The sequence below is a fragment of the Sinocyclocheilus grahami genome, unplaced genomic scaffold, assembly GCF_001515645.1.
Source record: "Sinocyclocheilus grahami isolate Dianchi unplaced genomic scaffold, SAMN03320097.WGS_v1.1 scaffold188.1, whole genome shotgun sequence".
Classification (NCBI taxonomy): Eukaryota; Metazoa; Chordata; class Actinopteri; order Cypriniformes; family Cyprinidae; genus Sinocyclocheilus; species Sinocyclocheilus grahami.
Genome location: NW_015505367.1, coordinates 127,327 through 150,475, shown reverse-complemented (window position 1 = coordinate 150,475; position 23,149 = coordinate 127,327). Strand labels below are relative to the sequence as shown.

The following is a 23,149-nucleotide window of genomic DNA, read 5'->3' as shown; positions in this document are numbered from 1 at the left end:
TATGCTATCATGCACATCTGTGTATACCATTTAAGATATTAGTAAAATTGGTCATTTTAAAGGGATAGTTTGCCCAAAAATTAAGATTCTGTCAGGACCACTATCATCAAAGATGATTGACAATCAGCATACAGTTTGGATTGGTGGTATGGTTCTGTTCTGGGCAAGAACTCCCTGCGCATCCATGCAGCCCCCCCCCCCCCATAAATGTATTGCAGATATCGTTAAAGTTCAATAATGTTATGTACACATTTTAGAATTAGTCTGATTCAAAGAAGAATCAGAAGGCTGAATCCTGACTGACAGAGGAGGAGTTGAGGATGGAGGAGGGTAATTAGCTATTGAGCAAAGCGAAAACTGCTGATCATACTGAGGATCCTACTGAGGGCCCTTATATATGAATGCTTAGATAGGTGTCGTATTCCCATAGGTTGATGGGGATCAGCTGAGAGTCAGCTGATGCGAGCTTGACTAACGTGACCTGCCAGAACTAACGCTACGCTAGATTGTCCTTTCTAACACAAAGCAAGATATTTTAAACAATGTTTCTTGACTTAGTTTTATTCAGTTTGTTTTTATCCAAAGTCACTGGGGTCCTAAACTTAAAACTGTATTTATTTGGAAAGTTGATGTTCACAGCAATGAATAGAATGATGCCTTTATTTAACATGCTGTAGCACATTAGCTTCTTTTCGCTTTTACACATTTTATATTACCATTTTGACTTTGTATGATACTTTTGAAAATGCTAACAGCTCAAATAAACAACTGTTCTATTGATTTTAAATCAGTTTTTAAAAAAATGATTTACACTGGGACACAGAGTAATAAAGGTAAACACAGCATCTTCACTTTCTTTTGCTTCAGTCTCACACACCCAGCCAATAGCAATTTTACAATTTAGGTAATACTGTCTGTTCCATTTGTAAGAACAGCATCTTTTCTTATTTCCAGATGTATGGCATGTCTGTAAAAACTGTTATTTACTCTAAATACTCTTGAAAGGAAAGTATAAACAAAAAAAACGTGTATTTTAGGCCAAATTGCTACTATTGTAAAGGTCAAGACTGTCACACAAAAGTGCTTGATTACAGCTTTAAGCGGGTCTCTGAACCAATCAGATGCCTAGCTTTTCCACACCTCCATCTCAGCTCTAACCAAGAGAGTGACTCCAACATCAATAAGGAGTGGGTTGACATAGGCACATTTTCCTGGTTTCTTTTCCTAATCTGTGATCTCAGTGTACCACATATATTCCTACCAAAACATTTATTTGATTATATTAATATTTAAATGTTCTTGGCAAAGCAAAAACAACTGTACATATTGTGTTTGGGAATTTCATTTTGAGGAGTTGCATTCAGTTTCATTCTCAGCTCCTCTATTCCTGAAATCCAGCTCCTCTCTCTTACGCAGGTATGCAGCGGGCAGCTCTTCACTCCTTCAAACTTCACAGAAAGAGTTCAGGTCATTACATGGAGTATATGACCCTCATAAACACAACAGGATCTCACAACTCAATGCCATAACCACCCACAGACTCCCTCAATAAACATCATATAAACATCTATGAACTGGGGGCCGAGAGGAAACCACATGGTCATGAATCCGTATTAGTGCTACATTTCATACAAATACACAGTAGCCTACATGACATCCAATAGTGGAACCAAATTCTGTGTGCAGATATGCAGCAAAAAAAGTCATGTGATGGCAATTTATAATGTTTTTTTTCTTCTTCTTTTTTTTCAGCAGATTAAGCGAGTCAGAAGTCAAGGTGGTTACAACGAGATTAATACAGTACACTAATATATCTAGTACTCCTAACCAAGTCAAATAATCTCACATTTACATTAAATGAGCTTAATATGTCATCTATAGCGCCAGTGTAAACAAGAATTAATGCTCCTTTGTCCGTCTCCACTATTTTGAATATTGCGCAAAATGTAGTACAACTGCACAGTACTAGCTATCTGTCGCCACCTACTGGATGAAAAACCCATTTCTGCAGCACATTTGAGATCTTTTGTGAGAACTAGGCTAATATTTACAGTATGAATGTAAAAGTTGGTCTTACTGACCCCAAACCTTAAGAGACAGAACCAACATCCTGACTACTATTCAAAGTTTTGGGGTCAGTTAAGATGTTTTCTTTTCCCCCTAAAAGAAACAAGGATACATTAAATGTGAAGGAAGTAACATTGATGAAGTGACATGAAGTGAATAAAGTAACAGTAAAGTCAATTATAATGTTACAAGAGATTTCTATTTAAAAATGGTGTTGTTTTGAAATTTCGATTCATTAAAGTTTTCGCAAAAATATTAATCAGCTCAACTGTTTTCAACGATGATAATATTAGAATGATTTCTGAAAACTCACATGACACTGACTCTGGAGTAATGACTGCTGAAAATTCAGCTTTGCCATCACAGGAATAAATGACATTTCAAAATATATTAAAATTGAAAATGATTTTAAAATATTCAAATATAACAGAAAAGTTATTGTTATAATCTCACACACTATTAGCGTTTTTTAAAAATCAAATAAATGGTGAGCCTAAAGAGGCTTAAAAAAGTCTAAGCATGTTAAAAAAAACTTTAAAAATATTACTGCACAATTTTTTTTAACTATAATATAGATAAAATATAACAAGTGCTTATATAATAAACTTTATTGAAAGGTATGTTCAAAGTGAAGCACAGGGCCTTTTACACTATATTTATAAAATACAGAATATTTTTAGCTACTATTTAAACTAAAAATACTACCAATAACAACAGATTCTGAGCGTATAATACAGATCTATTTGCGGGTCATTTGAGTGCTGATATACTGATGTGTTTGATTTCATCCACTCGGTTCTTGTGCATCTGGAAGGCCGGTGTCACCCAGCGCCCACACGAACACTGTTCACCATACCAGTTAAAGGAGCCCAGCTTTGAACTGCACTTTGGACACAAAAGCTACAAGAGAGATTTTGCAAAAGCTTTTACTTTGAAATTTAATTTTTAAAAACATCTTTTAAAGAAACAAAATTGTACGCAAATATATTGCACAGCCACTACAATCTGTAGCCTCCCTAGCACAGAAAGTCATGCAATCTCTTTTACTTTTTAAATTATCAATATTAAATCTAACCCTTTATCTTTACCAATAATGAAAGAATACTTGTAAGAAGTTATGAGCATTAAACAAATGGACAGTTAAGAACAATGTTTTGATCATTCTAGTTAATTGTGTGTCCAGATGTGTGAAGCAGTGAGGAACTACCTGTCCATCCATAACACCTAGTAAGTCTGGCTCCATCCATTGCACTGGCTCTATAAAGTACAGTGACTGAGAATGCTGGAGTGACGGAAAAGTGTGCGTCTGTTGGGAACCAAAGCCAACAGCAGGTTATGACTTCAGTCATTATCCTAACTTCAAAATATACTGCATAAGTATACTGCATAAACAGCATAAAATAAAATAAAAAATACATTTTACCTGCACTTTCTACAGCTGTATACAGCTTCTGCATTCTGGGTTTGTGCAGGGTCAACAGCAAAGACATCTTTTGGCATATTCTGGAGTTCTGAATTGATCAAAATATACTGTCTTTATATGAGCCCTGGTAAGCTTCTTTCATTAGTGTATTCAATTAACTCATATGGGTGTAGAAAGCTGAATGAGACCACATATCACACATGTACAATGTATTAAGCATGTTTAAAAGAAGGAAATGATGTACATACCTGGATATTTCTCTGTAATTTTCTTCAATCTAAACTGTTTATATAAGGGATTTATGGTGTCTACTTTACAATCCATTAATTCATAAATTGCCAGCTGGTCCATAAATTCTTCATTCATTCTGAGAAAATGAGTGGAATGCTCTTCAGTAATAATGCTCTCACAAACCTTTTTTTACAGGATAAATAATGAAAAACACTTACTTAACATCTGGTTTTAAGTTTCAGAGTTTAGTATATGCATCCTGTAAATTCAGATGTTGTGTTTTCATCAGGTAAGCGGTCACCACAGCAGCACTTCTACTTTGCCCTACATGGCTACAAAAATAATAATAATAATTCATTTAAAAATTATATCAAATAAACAAATCTGAATCCCAGTTACTTAAAATGAAAAAAAAAAAAAAAATATATATATATATATATATATATATATATATATATATATATATACACATTTTAGAATTAGTCTGATTCAAAGAAGAATCAGAAGGCTGAATCCTGACTGACAGAGGAGGAGTTGAGGATGGAGGAGGGTAATTAGCTATTGAGCAAAGCGAAAACTGCTGATCATACTGAGGATCATACTGAGGGACCTTATATATGAATGCTTAGATAGGTGTCGTATTCCCATAGGTTGATGGGGATCAGCTGAGAGTCAGCTGATGCGAGCTTGACTAACGTGACCTGCCAGAACTAACGCTACGCTAGATTGTCCTTTCTAACACAAAGCAAGATATTTTAAACAATGTTTCTTGACTTAGTTTTATTCAGTTTGTTTTTATCCAAAGTCACTGGGGTCCTAAACTTAAAACTGTATTTATTTGGAAAGTTGATGTTCACAGCAATGAATAGAATGATGCCTTTATTTAACATGCTGTAGCACATTAGCTTCTTTTCGCTTTTACACATTTTATATTACCATTTTGACTTTGTATGATACTTTTGAAAATGCTAACAGCTCAAATAAACAACTGTTCTATTGATTTTAAATCAGTTTTTAAAAAAATGATTTACACTGGGACACAGAGTAATAAAGGTAAACACAGCATCTTCACTTTCTTTTGCTTCAGTCTCACACACCCAGCCAATAGCAATTTTACAATTTAGGTAATACTGTCTGTTCCATTTGTAAGAACAGCATCTTTTCTTATTTCCAGATGTATGGCATGTCTGTAAAAACTGTTATTTACTCTAAATACTCTTGAAAGGAAAGTATAAACAAAAAAAACGTGTATTTTAGGCCAAATTGCTACTATTGTAAAGGTCAAGACTGTCACACAAAAGTGCTTGATTACAGCTTTAAGCGGGTCTCTGAACCAATCAGATGCCTAGCTTTTCCACACCTCCATCTCAGCTCTAACCAAGAGAGTGACTCCAACATCAATAAGGAGTGGGTTGACATAGGCACATTTTCCTGGTTTCTTTTCCTAATCTGTGATCTCAGTGTACCACATATATTCCTACCAAAACATTTATTTGATTATATTAATATTTAAATGTTCTTGGCAAAGCAAAAACAACTGTACATATTGTGTTTGGGAATTTCATTTTGAGGAGTTGCATTCAGTTTCATTCTCAGCTCCTCTATTCCTGAAATCCAGCTCCTCTCTCTTACGCAGGTATGCAGCGGGCAGCTCTTCACTCCTTCAAACTTCACAGAAAGAGTTCAGGTCATTACATGGAGTATATGACCCTCATAAACACAACAGGATCTCACAACTCAATGCCATAACCACCCACAGACTCCCTCAATAAACATCATATAAACATCTATGAACTGGGGGCCGAGAGGAAACCACATGGTCATGAATCCGTATTAGTGCTACATTTCATACAAATACACAGTAGCCTACATGACATCCAATAGTGGAACCAAATTCTGTGTGCAGATATGCAGCAAAAAAAGTCATGTGATGGCAATTTATAATGTTTTTTTTCTTCTTCTTTTTTTTCAGCAGATTAAGCGAGTCAGAAGTCAAGGTGGTTACAACGAGATTAATACAGTACACTAATATATCTAGTACTCCTAACCAAGTCAAATAATCTCACATTTACATTAAATGAGCTTAATATGTCATCTATAGCGCCAGTGTAAACAAGAATTAATGCTCCTTTGTCCGTCTCCACTATTTTGAATATTGCGCAAAATGTAGTACAACTGCACAGTACTAGCTATCTGTCGCCACCTACTGGATGAAAAACCCATTTCTGCAGCACATTTGAGATCTTTTGTGAGAACTAGGCTAATATTTACAGTATGAATGTAAAAGTTGGTCTTACTGACCCCAAACCTTAAGAGACAGAACCAACATCCTGACTACTATTCAAAGTTTTGGGGTCAGTTAAGATGTTTTCTTTTCCCCCTAAAAGAAACAAGGATACATTAAATGTGAAGGAAGTAACATTGATGAAGTGACATGAAGTGAATAAAGTAACAGTAAAGTCAATTATAATGTTACAAGAGATTTCTATTTAAAAATGGTGTTGTTTTGAAATTTCGATTCATTAAAGTTTTCGCAAAAATATTAATCAGCTCAACTGTTTTCAACGATGATAATATTAGAATGATTTCTGAAAACTCACATGACACTGACTCTGGAGTAATGACTGCTGAAAATTCAGCTTTGCCATCACAGGAATAAATGACATTTCAAAATATATTAAAATTGAAAATGATTTTAAAATATTCAAATATAACAGAAAAGTTATTGTTATAATCTCACACACTATTAGCGTTTTTTAAAAATCAAATAAATGGTGAGCCTAAAGAGGCTTAAAAAAGTCTAAGCATGTTAAAAAAAACTTTAAAAATATTACTGCACAATTTTTTTTAACTATAATATAGATAAAATATAACAAGTGCTTATATAATAAACTTTATTGAAAGGTATGTTCAAAGTGAAGCACAGGGCCTTTTACACTATATTTATAAAATACAGAATATTTTTAGCTACTATTTAAACTAAAAATACTACCAATAACAACAGATTCTGAGCGTATAATACAGATCTATTTGCGGGTCATTTGAGTGCTGATATACTGATGTGTTTGATTTCATCCACTCGGTTCTTGTGCATCTGGAAGGCCGGTGTCACCCAGCGCCCACACGAACACTGTTCACCATACCAGTTAAAGGAGCCCAGCTTTGAACTGCACTTTGGACACAAAAGCTACAAGAGAGATTTTGCAAAAGCTTTTACTTTGAAATTTAATTTTTAAAAACATCTTTTAAAGAAACAAAATTGTACGCAAATATATTGCACAGCCACTACAATCTGTAGCCTCCCTAGCACAGAAAGTCATGCAATCTCTTTTACTTTTTAAATTATCAATATTAAATCTAACCCTTTATCTTTACCAATAATGAAAGAATACTTGTAAGAAGTTATGAGCATTAAACAAATGGACAGTTAAGAACAATGTTTTGATCATTCTAGTTAATTGTGTGTCCAGATGTGTGAAGCAGTGAGGAACTACCTGTCCATCCATAACACCTAGTAAGTCTGGCTCCATCCATTGCACTGGCTCTATAAAGTACAGTGACTGAGAATGCTGGAGTGACGGAAAAGTGTGCGTCTGTTGGGAACCAAAGCCAACAGCAGGTTATGACTTCAGTCATTATCCTAACTTCAAAATATACTGCATAAGTATACTGCATAAACAGCATAAAATAAAATAAAAAATACATTTTACCTGCACTTTCTACAGCTGTATACAGCTTCTGCATTCTGGGTTTGTGCAGGGTCAACAGCAAAGACATCTTTTGGCATATTCTGGAGTTCTGAATTGATCAAAATATACTGTCTTTATATGAGCCCTGGTAAGCTTCTTTCATTAGTGTATTCAATTAACTCATATGGGTGTAGAAAGCTGAATGAGACCACATATCACACATGTACAATGTATTAAGCATGTTTAAAAGAAGGAAATGATGTACATACCTGGATATTTCTCTGTAATTTTCTTCAATCTAAACTGTTTATATAAGGGATTTATGGTGTCTACTTTACAATCCATTAATTCATAAATTGCCAGCTGGTCCATAAATTCTTCATTCATTCTGAGAAAATGAGTGGAATGCTCTTCAGTAATAATGCTCTCACAAACCTTTTTTTACAGGATAAATAATGAAAAACACTTACTTAACATCTGGTTTTAAGTTTCAGAGTTTAGTATATGCATCCTGTAAATTCAGATGTTGTGTTTTCATCAGGTAAGCGGTCACCACAGCAGCACTTCTACTTTGCCCTACATGGCTACAAAAATAATAATAATAATTCATTTAAAAATTATATCAAATAAACAAATCTGAATCCCAGTTACTTAAAATGAAAAAAAAAAAAAAAATATATATATATATATATATATATATATAAAAAAAAAAAAAAATATTTTTTTTTCCCTTTACTTTTTATATAAATTCAATATTACATATATTAGACAGTTACTATATATATATATATATATATATATATTAACTAATACATAAATCAACATTTTATCCCACTTGTAATTATCTGAATGTATATTAACTAATGTACTGTTGGGTATTATATAACGCAGTGTTTCTTTATATTATTCATTAAAGTTCATATCAATTATTAATCCTACCAATGCACAAGAACTGCTGATGATTTGGATTCAGAGTGTGTGCTGAGAGCATCACATATGAAGCTGACACAGTCATCCAGTCTGCTCGGGAGATCCGTGGACGCATCAGCCAGAGCTCGGACAAATTTGGTGTGAAATCCAGGGACAGCAGGTTCCTCTGAGTCAACGGTGAGCATGTGTGTTACACCTGCATCTGTCAGGCTCTGAGCGTCCTTCAGATCGGACACACACCCAATGTACAGCCCAGACCCTACTCCTATCATAATTTACTGGGAAAAAACACAAGCACCTTACATATCAATGCATTGAGAGAAAACGTGGCAGTAAATAAACTCATTAAATAGACAAGATCATATGAAATAGGCAAGAATATTTGAAATAATGCACATTAATACATAAGTCTTAGGCTTAGCCGCATTGCTGCTAATAACGTCTACATTTCCTGGGCTATTAAATACGTTTAAGTACAAAATCATAACAGTCGATGTAGATTTTATTCATTCAAAAGCATTTTGTCTGCAGCTCTTCTTTGGAGGACTTTGGTGTAAACATCAATGCTACTGAACTCACGTGCTACTTGTTGTCAAGAAAGAGGTCCAGTAAAATAAAAAGTCCGCGAGAAACAAATTATGTAACAATATTATGTGAACTTGTAGTTGTTGTTGGTCTTCTTCTTCTTCTTCTTCTTCTTCTTTTTTTTCTTGGTTTTTGCCTGAATCCATATTTGTCATGTTTTATATACTGTACCCACTTAAATTAATTAAACTCTGACACAGTTTGAGATAAATGTATCAAATCCACTGTAAAATATTCAGAATATTATTCCCTATAATGCACAAGGCTTGTTTTTTCAGATTTATGCCTTTATTGTTTTTATATATAGTACTGAAACCATATTTTTCATATGTTTTATATACTTACCCACTTAAATTAATTCAACTCTGACACAGTTTGAGATAAAGGTATCAAATCCACTGTACAATATTCAGAATATTATTCCCTATAATGCACAGGGCTAATTTATCAAATTATGCCATTAGATTTGTGTATATTGAAAGCATATGAAAAGTAGAGATGCAAAAGCCCTTAAATTCCATCTGAAATTTTCTTCTAAAATGAGCATTTGTATCACGCTCCCATGTTTAGGTAAAGCACTTTCACTTTAATGGCAATCAATGTTATTTTCTTTGTGAAATGGCTGAATATAAATGTATAATCTCAGGGAAAAAAGGTACAACGCTGTCACTTTGGATGTACCCTAAGGTACAAAAGTAAAAAAAAAAAAAAAAAAATCACATTTAACTTAAATGATTTTAGCAAATGGCTGCAATATAACAAAGAGTGAAAAATTTAAGGGGGTCTGAATACTTTCCGTACCCACTGTATATACATACAAACATGCATACATATATGCATGTATGTATGGTGTTCGAGTTTAATGTATTGAAATTGGTTCCAGGACAGTCTAAAGAAAATTTAAAGTTCAGTACTCTGAAAAAACTATATGAAAAAACATCAGATTAATGATCTGAAAAATATACAGTTGGTGTGATATCTATTAAATTGAATAATATTCTGAATATTTTTCAGTTGGTTTGATACATTTATCTCAAACTGTGTCAGAGTTTAATTAAATTAAGTGGGTACAGAATATAAAAAATGACAAATATGGTTTCAGTACTATATATAAAAACAATAAAGGCATAATCTGGAAAAGCAAGACTTGTGCATTATAGGGAATAATATTCTGAATATTTTACAGTTGGTTTGATACCTTTATCTCAAACGGTGTCAGAGTTTAATTAATTTAAGTGGATACAGAATATAAAGCATATGAAAATAAATATGGTTTCAGTACTATATATATATAAACAATACAGGCATAATCTGAAAAAACAAGCCTTGTGCATTATAGGGAATAATATTTAGATATTTTTATAGTTGTTTTGATACCTTTATCTCAAACGGTGTCAGAGTTTAATTAATTTAAGTGGTTACAATATATAAAACATGACAAATATGGATTCAGTACTGTATATAAAAACAATAAAGGCATAATCAGAAAAAAAAACAAGCCTTGTGCATTATAGGGAATAATATTCTGAATATTATACAGTTGGTTTGATACCTTTATCTCAAACGGTGTCAGAGTTTAATTAATTTAAGTGGGTACAGTATATAAAATAACTTTACTGCCGTCTCAGACTTAATAGTTAATCGGTTGTTGTTTTTATCAACTAGCTTGTCAAATGTGTTTAAAGCATTACTGCATGTTAGGGCTGGGTGATATGACAATACATATCGCGGCGATGATATAAAGTGTGAATCGACTGACATTTTTCTAAATCGTTTACATAGATAGGCCTGTTGGGGAAAGCAAATATATCCGTGCAGCTTTTAGTGGGCAGGAATTATTCATTCATTCATTCAAAAGGAAGCCTGGATGAATGAGTAATAGAATGTGATGTGCTTGGTGCAATTGCACTTATTATAAGTGTATATGTGTATGTGTCCTTTATACTTCTATGGCTCTCAATAGATTCAGTGGTTGGAGTTGGGTTAATACTCCTTGACAATTTCTGTTGCTACTTTCTGATTACTTTTCTGGCTACATTTAAAATCAAAACATACTGATCATTTAATAATTGTTGTAAAGCTAAAATGTTTGTTTTCAGCTTCCAAATAGGTGTCCAGTGATTGATAAATAAATATTTGATTTCTGAATATTGTACCCTAATTGAAGTAGCTGTTTAAATAGGATCATGATTTTACATACCATTGCATGAATTACTGCCTTACACATAATATATTATTATATTTATGACTAACGATCAAATGATTAAGTAGTTAGAAACTAGTTGCTATGAATACAGGTGCCATCAGTTGTCTTCTTATGAATGACTTGTTTGTGATTGAGTCAGTGCTGCTGATGCAAAGTGTAGGCCCTTTGTTACCAAACACCAAGTAAATTAGGATACAATTATGAGTCATTCGCAAACTGTTAAACATTAAACGGTTGGTTACTTTAAAACTAACCTTCATCTGGGAAATCTCAGGGATATGTGAATATTTGATCTGTTAACTGGTTGCATATGTCAGATTTATTGCATGACTCGGGCAGAGAAAAGCTGTTGCTATCAAACATTGTTCACAAACATCAGTGTATTGGTGAAGAGATAGATCAAATAGGCCAATTGATGGAAGGTTTGTGAAGAAATTTCATGCTCCCTTGTAAAAGTATTTTTTTAGCTTTTTTAAAATACAGTAGTTTATTTTGATACTTGGTGTGGCTGTTGTATTTTGTAGTTTATTTTGATACACTTAAAATTAAGGTATTTGGTATTTTATTTTAAAATACATTTTGATGTATCTTTGCCCAACCCTGACTGTACTACATCGATGTTTCCTGTCGGCTCAATTTTTGAGTGGACTTTGTTGTTCCGATGAGCATGAACGGTATACGAGTGGAGCGACTGAGCGGAGCGCACACACATACAGCGGGATAATACACAGAGCGTACACCACGGCAGCTAAAATTTCGGTGCATCTCTAATTATTGGCGACATCAGAAATGGATATTATATAATAGATACTTTTTTGAACATTTTAGCAATTTATTAATATATAAAAAATGTTTTTTTTTACATGGCACCCCTGCTCTCGACAGAGCAGCACCCTGGTTGGGAAACACTGATTTAATCTATAACCCAATTTTTTGTGTATTTCTGGAATATAAATTCCTATGTGGCATGACCATTTTTGTTTTTTGACCCATCTGTAAATATTTTAAGATATCCGTAATATAATGAAGACAAATATATTTGGCCATATTTTGCAAAACTTCGATCATCTTGGTATTCTCTTTTAGTAATTCTGTATTGATGTCTGAAATAGGGAGCATCCAGGGAGGAACTTCACTTAAAGCTACTGCAGGGCTAAACTCAAATTCTTTCATAAATCTGTATTATTTATATTCCAACCAAAACCTTTGGATTTTTTATGATATTCCCAACAATCAGATGCAGCTGGATTGCTATTACTGCTTATTAGTCTAACCCAATATGTTAACGACAATTTAATGAATCTTAGTTTTAGTGGGACTTCTTCTGTTTCTACTAATAAAGCACTCGTTGGTGTTGTTCTCATGGCTCCTATTGCTATTCTTAATGCACTATATTGGATTCTGTTGAGTTTTCCTAATCTAGTTTTGCATACTGTGTTATATACAATACTTCCATAGTCAATATTTAACTTGTTAGTTCCGGACAGAACGTTGTTATTATTAAGGCTTCATCTTGCCTCTAGAGGGCGTTAATATGAAATAAATACTTTGTTTCAATATTGAAAAACGTGATATGATTTGGTGTGAAAATGTTTAAGTCTTGTCATTCCTGTCTATGTGATTTTTTTTTTTTTTTGCTAAATTTACTAAAATTTATGTCAAGCTAAAATTTAAAAATGTCTTTGAGCATAAAAAGACTGATATGCATGTTTACATTGTTATTTTTCGAATTGAATTGAATTGAATTTCAATGTGAACACAAACACATTACTTAGGTATATGATGTATACATGTTTATTGTTCTAAATTTAAAAAAAAAGCCTAGAAACACACATACTCTTCAACTGGCCTACAAGTCTGCTCCATTTTTAGACAGACCTTTCTAGTGTCGTAGTGTGATCTGCCATCAGCGTGTTCAGCCAAGAGTTCCTCGAGAACACGAGAACATGGTCTTGATATGAACCAAAGTCAGTTCAAAACAGAATTTTACAGAAGCTACAATATTGCCAACTCAGGGATCTGCACTGTATTAGATTTAATTTTATTTATTTAGATCTCTTTTGTATCCTATCAAGTTCCCATGGTGCGGTCTAGACCTAGTTCTGCCCTTTTGGAAGACTTTTGGCTGTCCTGCATATGCTTAATGAAAGCCAACACTATGACATTTAAACAAGAGTGAAGAGTCCAGTCCACTGCAGCTCATGTCCAGCGCATGCTGTCTTTTTCACTTACATAAATGCTAATCCCTATAGCTTGTTCGTGATAATTGTGTCTTTTCTGAGAGATATTAGACTACAATGGGATTAGAAGTCTTCAGTGAGCCTGATGGTGGAGTATTTATTCTATATGGCATCTTGAAGAACACATAAACAAGTCGCTGTACCATTACAGAGCAGATGCCTGTGCTTTAATCTGACTTGTCCACTCAGGACAAATCCAACTTAGCCTCATACGGTCCCTCAGAATCCTTGTCCAACCTGCACGTATGTCTTTCCTGGGATGCACAGCATTTGCACATTATCACATGAAACCCAGATCAGCAGAAACACACATATTGTTCTGATTTGTTTTCTTCTTCTTCTTTTGTCAGCAACTGTCATGTGATGATTAGGGTTATTGATTTTGGTAAGAGCATCAGAAATTTGCAGCAGAATCTCCAATTTGTCTAGACCCACAAAGGCAGATTTAGGATTAAGAGCTTAAAGCAATACAAGGAGTGATGCTTCCTAGAAATGAACATCTTTGCGGATCTCAGCAAGCTTCAAGTTGTTCTCCTGCAATCTTCATGATTGTTCTAATGCACCATTCATGACTTTAAGAGTTACACAACTTCATTTGCTCTTGCAACAGGACATTGATAGGAAATGAATAGTACAGATCATTGTTGAAAGTTCCTCCTTGACTCAATATTTTCCATGAAGGAAATGTCATTTATGCTCAATGATGTCTAAAAAGGCATACGCAAATGCATATTGTGTTCACATAAATATAAATTTGTCTTTAGAAAAGAAGACTTAAATATGTTATCCTAAGACTTCTATTTTTCAGTTACTACATTATTCATGATCAGCAACTTGTTTTGTGCTAAATAGCCTGTTGATTTCTTCACATGTTGTCCTAGTCAGAAATGGTTTCCTCTTTCTTTCTTTGTTTCTTTTTTGAATTTGAAAGACCTTACAAACTTATATTAAAAGTTTAGATTAAAATAAACATTTACTGACAATTTACTCACCCTCAAGCCATCCAAGGTGTAGATGAGTTTGTGTCTTCATGGGAACAGATTTGGAGAACTGATGCATTACACCACTGGCTCACCCAACCCAATGGATCCTCTGCAGTGAATGGGTACCGTCACAATGAGCGTCCAAACAGCTGATAAAAACAAGTAATCCACATGACTCCATCAGTTAACACCTTGTGTTATGAAAAGCTGTTTGTTTGTAATTAACAAATCCATCAAGATGTTTTTTTACTTCAAACCGTTGCTACAATGTCCTCTATAATATTGCTTTCTCCAGTGAAAAAGTCATCTGAATCAGGGGAGAAATATGCACATCAGGATTCAGGCACCGTTTACAAACAGTTTTAAACTAATCTCAGTAGATGGTCTTTTTTTACTGGAGGAAATGTTATTATGGATTATCAACTCATATAGTAGCCAGAATAGACTGTGTAAAGTAAAAAAAAATCTTAATGATATACAGTATTTTTAATTATTTATATTTTTGTTATGCAGTTTTTACAAGATGTTAATTGATGGATTGCAGTCATGTGGATTATTTTGATCTTGTTATCAGCTGTTTAGACTCGCAAATACTTATTATAGCCTGCATTACCTTTCCTCAAATGGCCTTGGCAGCCTGTTTGAAACTTCCCGGCAGTGCTCATGATTGTTATTCGTTCAAATGACTCTAGCAGAGCTGAAGCAGAATGCATCAGAACATTACTTCTTCTCAGCTGGCAGCCTAAGGCATGTGTGTTCTTAAAGCACAATTGATTTTGCCCTGTTGTTTCCTCTTTAAAGTTCACTCAGGGTAGCCTTACTTCAGCTGTTTCTATTTCAGTGCTTCAAGAAACGAGAGCCTCATTGCCAAGTGTGTTCCTGCATTTGCCTATGCTGATTAATTAAACCATTGTGTAATGTATTTTTTGATCGTTCAGCTCTTTCCACTTTTCTATTTATATGCATATACTTTTTACTGACGCTGGAGAAAGTCTCGCATGATCATGCTGATAGAAGTGCTCACAAAATTTCACTTCGCATTCACTTTTGAGTGATTACGAAATGTTAAAGATATTCTTTTCTGTAATTATGTTTAGTTCAGTTTCAGTATTGTTCTCATGTTTTCAATATTTTAAAAAAATGCCTGTGGAGAAACTCATCAGTGGTAATTCGGACATGTATTCTTGTCTTTATACCTTTAACCTCTATTTTTAGATACCGATTTGCCAGTATTACAATGGTTTCCACAAATACACTTCCCTTGATACATATTTTATAGTTATCCCTGCTTTGTGTTCCTGCATGTTGGTTTAAGTTTAGAACCAACGTGTTGATCAGTATGTCACGGGTCGCGTCCCATGAGCTCCTCTGTCATTCGGCTTGAGTAAGATTTATGACGCACATCCTGTGGCGAAAGAGTAGCAAAAGACGCCACTCGTGAGGTAATGCTGGCAGTCCTTCCTGGGGGTCAACACCGGCTCTCTTGCTCAAGTCTTTCTCTCTCTTGGTCACAAAGCAGCAGGAGGATATTTGATATTATGGCCTCTGACATAATACTATGGAATGATTTCTGAGCTGGAAGTTTAACCCAGTTTTCTGGGGATCACATAGTTTTTGATAAAGTCAAAATAATTTCATAACTCATTTGAATGATCAAAGTTTTTGGTTTTTCTTGTCTTTCTTAAGTGTTTGAATGTTTTCATTTTTATCCTGTATACAAAGAACTTAGTGTGCAACAGCATTTAGACATCTGAAGGCAAGAGTTTACCAGTACATGCAATAAAATATAGTGATGAATGGTTTTTTATAGCTGTGAACCAGATGAATAAGTTTGCAATCAGGCTTTCATTCACACAACTTGATTTAAAGCAGATTGACATGCTTTTTTTGTGATTTGTTGAAATGGTCTGCAGCAAAAAGAGGTTTCACACCCAAAAATTGCAGCATGTTTTGCCTTTGTGCTCAGAGATTAATGACCTGTGAGATTGATGATACATGGCGTGGTTTCACTCGTGTGTGCGTGTGTGTGTGTGTGTGTGTGTGTGCGCGCATGGGCGTGGTTAGCGTACAGGGACTGATTAAAACATGAGGGGGCTCTGTTAATGAGTATATGACAGATGGAGAACCACCCCCCAAACACACACACACACACAATCTATCCTATGATATGATCAGTTGAGCAAAGAGAAAGGTTGATTCTCACACAGGTTTTCACTTCACACCATCAGATAAAAAGCTCACGGGGTTTAAAGCAATATTCCTATCAATAGAAGTTAGTCGGCAGCACTTGTGGCATAATATTGCTTATCACATCTAAGTTGCACTTGTCCTTCCTTTTGTTTAAAAAGTAAAGAGCTGTGTTACAATGAGGCATTTACAGTGGAAGTGAACGGGGCCAAAACATAAAGGTTGAAATTCTAAAAAGTATACAGCCACAAGATGAACATAATATGTGAGCCAAAAAAGATTTTATTGTTAAACAAAAACTTCCGTACAAACCTTTCTAAAATCTAAATTTATAGCTTCATTGTCAATGTAACACCTAAAACCAATAATCTCATGACAGTAACTGTTTTATAAAAATAGTACATTTTTATTAAAGTCATTTATGAAACTCATAAAATAGTTGTTTTCTCATGAGATTGGGTTGCCTAAAATTCTAAAATGATCGTAAATGACAAGAACAGTGGTTTAACAGAGTGATACAAAATGATAGTTCACCAAAATGGAAAATTCTGTCATCATTTACTCAATCATTTCATTCCTACCCTGTATGACTTACTTTCTTCTGTGGAACATAAAAGATATTTTGAGGAATCTTGGTAAACAAACCGTTTTGGTTCCTATTGACTTCCATTGTATTTCTTATCCATACAATAGAAGTCAATGGGAACCGAAACTGTTCAGCTACAATCTTTGATTTTGTGTGTGTGTGTGTGTCTTCTACATAAGAAAGTTATTCAAGTGCTTTTATAAAATAATTTTATATTTCTGCTTTTAAATTTAAAAATCTATTTGATCTTACCAGAGAATATTAAGTGGGCTTGTTTTGTTCAGATTTACTTTTTATCATACTAGTATTATTGCACCAGCAAATCACTTTATCAGTCAAGAAAGGCAAGTAGGGGGTTGATATTGATAAATATGGATTACTCTTGCATGGACAATCAGCTTTAAGATGCACATTTAAGACATTTGTGGCACATTTGTCTGGCTCTGTGTGTATTTGCCACATGGTGCCCCAGACATGGGCTGTTGTCTGAGGGTAAGATGACCAGACTGCTGGCCTCAGAGCAGTGACTGTTAGGTTAAGGGGTGGGCCGCTCTGCTTTTAACTGGTGATAGATGATTGCAAGGGTGAGGTCTCCGACACTCTGCAACTGAATGGTCTATTGGCAGCTATTGTTGTGGACAAACAGCAAGATAATCCCACAAGCCTTCCCTCAAATCTGCAGTGATTTAGAGCATCTCTTGACTACCTGATCTCCTTTAATTTCATAATATTCCATTAGCCATGTAAAAAGCAATTACACCTATTGCATTGAGAAAAGAAAAGCACGCCACACCTTTCATGTTTGCCATTCTCCACATTAGCAAAAGCAACAGGATTGACTACATCACCGGGAATCATTACGTCGCTCAGGTTCGCACTAAAATTGAATCCTCATTCTTGTTACCCGCTTTTCAGCTCTAATATACTTTGCAGCTCAGGGCGATTGTAATGCTCTGGAACATGTGGCTCCATTAGAGGGATAAAAGGGAGGTTGATAAATTGTCCTTTTAGTCCCTTTCTTTGACTCCACAAATTTACATTATCTGCGCGAACTGGATCAACCATTCACGACGACTATTGAAGATCAGAACAGACTTTTTACTACATGTGGAAAATGTTTATTTATTTTCTTGTCATGCAGATAGACTTATGAGCATCTACATTTGGCTCATTCATCAAACTAAGAGGAAATTTGAGAGGAAATGCTGCTGGATAGGTCTGACAGCTAGATCACCAGGATGCTCCATTTTCTTCTTTAACTTAATCCAGTTTCATCTATGATTAATTTCTTTAATCAGTTTTCTTTTGGTGTTGAAATGTAAGTACACATTGTGTTTGTGGCATGTTGTGATGAAATTGATCATACCATCATGTTCAGTTGGCCTAATTGTCACAGTTTAACGGCTAAAAAGAAGACGTTATTTTAACCACCACGAGCCAGGTTTACTTTACCTTGAACAAGTCCAAATTTTTTTTATATTTTAACAGCACTGGTATGTTAGAGGCCTTTTTTTGTGTTTAGTTAATTGTGTAATAAAAGAAAACAAATAGATTTAATACAAAAAGAATAGAGAAGCTAGTGTTAGTTTTTTTTTAAGAAAACAAGTAATGCAAGTCTAAAAGGGGCATGTTTTTTAAGAATAGAATTAGAATAGAGAGTGCTAGAGTTAGAGGGTCAAATAAAAATGGCAGATACATGTTTTTAGTAAATTCTTGAAGATGGCTAAGGACTCAGCTGCTCAGATTGAGTGTATATATATATATATATATATATATATATATAACAATACTATGGAAACAGTGGAAGCAGCCTTAAAAAGCAGTTGAAAGAAATATCAAACTAAAATTTATTTTTAAAAAACTGATTTTGACAAAAAATATATTAAAACAGTAAACATAGGCAATAGCTATTCATTGTTTTACACAAATATAAGGGACACAAAAGACCATTAGACTTCTTCTTATGCAATAATATGCATAAGAAAATTCTCATTAAAGAAGTGCATGCAAGCCAAGAGGGCTACAGCTGCACGGAATTTCTCTAAATTGTCTCCAAAATTTGGAATGGACAAAGCATGATTTTGTGTATACTGAAAGAGAAAGGCCTTGGCAGCCCCTTCAGTATTGTTGTAGCTGTGTGTTCAGCTCATGTTCCAGTAGTCAGTGAATAGAGTGCATGATGAACACATACAAGGCCAGTGTTGTGTCTTGGGTGTTTAAAGACCCTTTCTCTTCCTTGTGCTTGAGGTGGTCTCGTTAGATAAAGCTGCCGTATCCTATTCCACCTTCACTGTTGCAACTAAATGCAAGTGTTGCCCTTCTCATGCTGAGAAGAAACCTAACAACCATTGCTAAGACTGACCCCTCATCTGTGTGTTTGGTATTGAAAAAGTATGTAACGATTCAACATTTTATTGCATTTTACCTATAGCACAGTGCAAGTTTTTTTTTTTATTAGCATAATTTCTGTTTAGAGAAATCTTCACCATTGATAAAATCTATTGGGATTGGGATCAGTATACATTAGTTTGCGTTTAATGTAGTCTGTTATTCTAGACCTACACAAAACACTGGAGCACAGAATGCCTGATCCATTAGATAGCATTCAGTCTGAAAAAGCAATGGCGAGCACCTTCAACACAGGCCTGGTTGTTATTCAGCTTGCTAATCTAATTGACAATTTTTCTGCCCCAGTTATGACAGTCTCTCCCAAGGACAGTCTCAGAGAAAAAACATGTTCCAGATCGCTCACCCCCATGCTCTTGGTTGTGTCACTCATGCTCCATTGTCATTCCTATATAGAAATATATTTCAATAGCTTATACTTAGTCATTTATATCGCTCTCTGTATTATTACTTTAAACTGAAAAATCTAATAAATAAAAAAACATTTCATTAAGATTTTTTTTTTGTATGTGAAATAGTGATTGATAGACCGTTGTTCAAGATGTTTTATTAAACACTACCACAAAGCCAAATCAGCACACATTCCTTCTCTGACATTTAGAACTAAACCTTATTATCAGATTTTGGGCTTGCATCAATAAAACAGTTCCCCTGTGAGCCACGGGATGATAATCTCTTTAATCTGAGTAGGTAATCCAGCATCAGTCCACCACACATCCCCAGGGGGATTGTCCCATCCAGCCTCACCCCCTTATTCAGCAGGAGAACAGATACTTTAGGATCCAGTATAGTATATACAGTGAAAATACTAACCTTGATATAATGTGTTTTTTCTGGATTTTTTTGGTTGGTTTTCTGTCTCTATACGTTAAAATAAACCTACAATAAAAATTACAGAAAAAACTGCTTTCTAACAATTGTCTGAGGCTAAAAACTGGCTAATCATAAAATCTGTTTCATAACACTGGCACAAACTCTGCTGGCCTGTTAAAATTGTGTTTTGAGGATCCTCAGCACGAGTGAAAGAAAGTGCCAGAACTCTGGCTTCGAACATGCACACCTACACTGTGAAAAAACAATTCTGTAAAATTTACGGTAAAAAAACGGCGGCTGTGGTAGCCGGAATTTTACCGTAAAAAATATGGTAGCAATGTTTTAGGTTTTACAGTTTTAACTTAAATTTACAGTTAAATACCATAATTTCATTAACTGATATAATGTTAATATACCAATGTATTGTAGTACTGAAATCTGTTTTGTACCTTTGTAATACACTGATAACCACCAAATGCAGGTAGTAATTAGAAAATTACATGATAAACCAAAGCCCATCACAAGCAATTATTAAGTAATAACATGTAAAGAAGGTGCACAGTGTCATTCACACAAACGCTAAACACCATCATGGTAACACACATGAAACTGAAATAATGCAATAAACATTCATTTAACAACATTAGGTGTTACATACAACCCTAATATACAAAACTGATAAGAAAAAACTAAGAAGAAACATAGTTATTTCAACAACAAAACATCAAATTTGAAATTTAACGCAGGGAATTCTGGAAATGTCAATTTACGGTTATGCACTATAAATTATACGGTCTTTTTCACTTCCAAAAACGGTATACTACCGTAAAATTCATGTCCAATACATGTAATGTCCAATACAGTTTTTCACCGTATATAGTAGGGGAATTTACAGTTAACCATTTAACAGGTTTTTACTGTAGCATTTTTACAGTCTTTTACCATTAAATTCACAGTCATTTTTTACAGTGTAGGCTTTCCAAGGATAGATGTTCCTCTAGATCAGAATGTGACATTTAGAGGTCATTAATAGCACAAGAATCTATCCCGGCCCGGGCACGGAGACCACTCTCCCCTAACACACTTGAGTAAGTGTGGGTGCTGAGGATAGCTTTTACAATGTTCCCACTGGTCATCCAGGGCATTACAGGGCATGTCACAGTGACAGAGCTATCTCAGTGTGAGGAACAGGAGGCATCACAACAAAGACACTTGGAAAGCCACCACTCTATCTTGCCTTTAAAAATACACTGAGAGTGAGTGAAAATGGTTTATTGGGATGATCTGACTGACTTTGGACTGAGATTGTGCATGTGGCTGATTGTAACATGAATGTGAAAACTAAACTGTATGTATTGTGAAGGTATGGTGAGGGTCTAAACTGCATCTCCCCTGCATGATAGGCTTCTTGGTTTTTATTGGTGAATGCCATGTTTTGGTGTTAATATTTAAACTGAAAATGCTGTTTTAAGAGTTAAAGCTTTACATTAGCTGTGCAGTTTGTTGTTCTTGCTAGCATTATAAACTCCCTCAAATAGAAGGGTGTTATGTCTTACTGGTCGACCAATCAGGTTTTTCAATGACCAATGCTGACACCTAGCCGATATAATGCAGATATGCATATTAATTTATATATAATAAATAATGAGCATGTGTACATTTTAGACCCATGAGTGAGAGACCTGAAATTTGATGCGTGTCTGAAATTTGATGTGTGATGATCCATGAATGCCCCGCAGTCACTGCTACTCACTTTTTTGACCCCTGCTACTGTGCAAATGCCACCAACCATTACTGCCCTCATTGACAGGGCCCCCAGATGTCTCACAGCATTTCTAGAATGAAAATGTCAAACTGTCATAGTTCATTATCTGTATTTATATAGTAGATGAGTATAGAAGATATTTGTGAAACATTCACTAGTCAACCATGTATGCATATGTTTAAATGATTATTTAATTATTAATATTTTTATTTTTAATATTAATATTTGTGACCCTGGACCACAAAACAAGTCATAAGGGTCTTTTTTTTTTTTAAACTGAGATTTATACATCATCTGAGAGCTGAATTAATAACCATTGATGTATGGTTTGTTAGGATAGGACAATATTTGGCCGAGATACAACTATTTGAAAATCTGGAATCTGAGGGCGAAAAAAATCTAAATACTGAGAAAATCTCCTTTAAAGTTGTCCAAATAAAGTTCTTAGCAATGCTTTTTTCAAAGTTTTGATATATTTACAGTAAGAAAATTCACAAAATACCCTCATGGAACATGATCTTTACTTGATATCCTAATGATTTTTGGCATAAAAGAAAAATCGATAATTTTGACCCATACAATGTATTGTTGGCTATTGCTACAAAAATACCCTTGTGACATATGACTGGTTTTGTGGTCCAGGGTCACATTTTACAGTTGCATTTAGTTGTTGATGTTGAATACAGACTAATCCCCTATTTCTGTTCTCAGGTTCTTCTTTGCAGGTAACACTCGGTCACCTGAGCTCTCCTCCATCCCAGCCTCCTCTCAACTCCATGGTGTCCCACCATCACCCCTCCATCATCAACGGTCTAGGGTCGCCATACTCAGTCATCACTTCCTCCTCTCTGGGCTCACCTTCAGCCTCCTTGCCCACCACCTCCAGCATGGGCTATGGAGTGCTCAACAGTCCACAGGTACAGTACAGAGAAAGAGACAGTGGTTCTCAACTAGGGCCAAACATTTGGAATAATTAAGATTTTTTAATATTTTTGAAAAATGTCTCTCACACTCTACAAGGCTGCACGTATTTGATAA

At 34.7% G+C, this 23,149-nt stretch overlaps 1 protein-coding gene and 2 pseudogenes across 2 annotated transcripts in view; 1 reads left to right on the top strand and 2 right to left on the bottom strand.

The window, feature by feature from the left end:
• Window positions 1–2,807: 2,807 nt before the first annotated feature.
• Window positions 2,808–4,110, bottom strand: LOC107594688 (dual specificity protein phosphatase 12-like; annotated as a pseudogene).
• Window positions 4,111–6,748: 2,638 nt separating this feature from the next.
• On the bottom strand, window positions 6,749–8,976 carry LOC107594686 (dual specificity protein phosphatase 12-like; annotated as a pseudogene).
• A 9,207-nt stretch (window positions 8,977–18,183) lies between these two features.
• Window positions 18,184–23,149, top strand: part of rxrga (retinoid x receptor, gamma a) — a 16,958-nt gene continuing 11,992 nt past the window's right edge. Inside the window, exons 1-2 of one of the 2 annotated variants that reach the window (XM_016284771.1) lie at window positions 18,184–18,445; window positions 22,823–23,028. In XM_016284771.1, the coding sequence (XP_016140257.1) occupies window positions 22,888–23,028 (141 nt within the window). In that variant the 5' untranslated portion in view covers window positions 18,184–18,445; window positions 22,823–22,887. Of the gene's footprint in view, window positions 18,446–21,324; window positions 21,603–22,822; window positions 23,029–23,149 lie in introns of those variants that run through there. The other variant, XM_016284772.1, reaches the window with a different exon arrangement.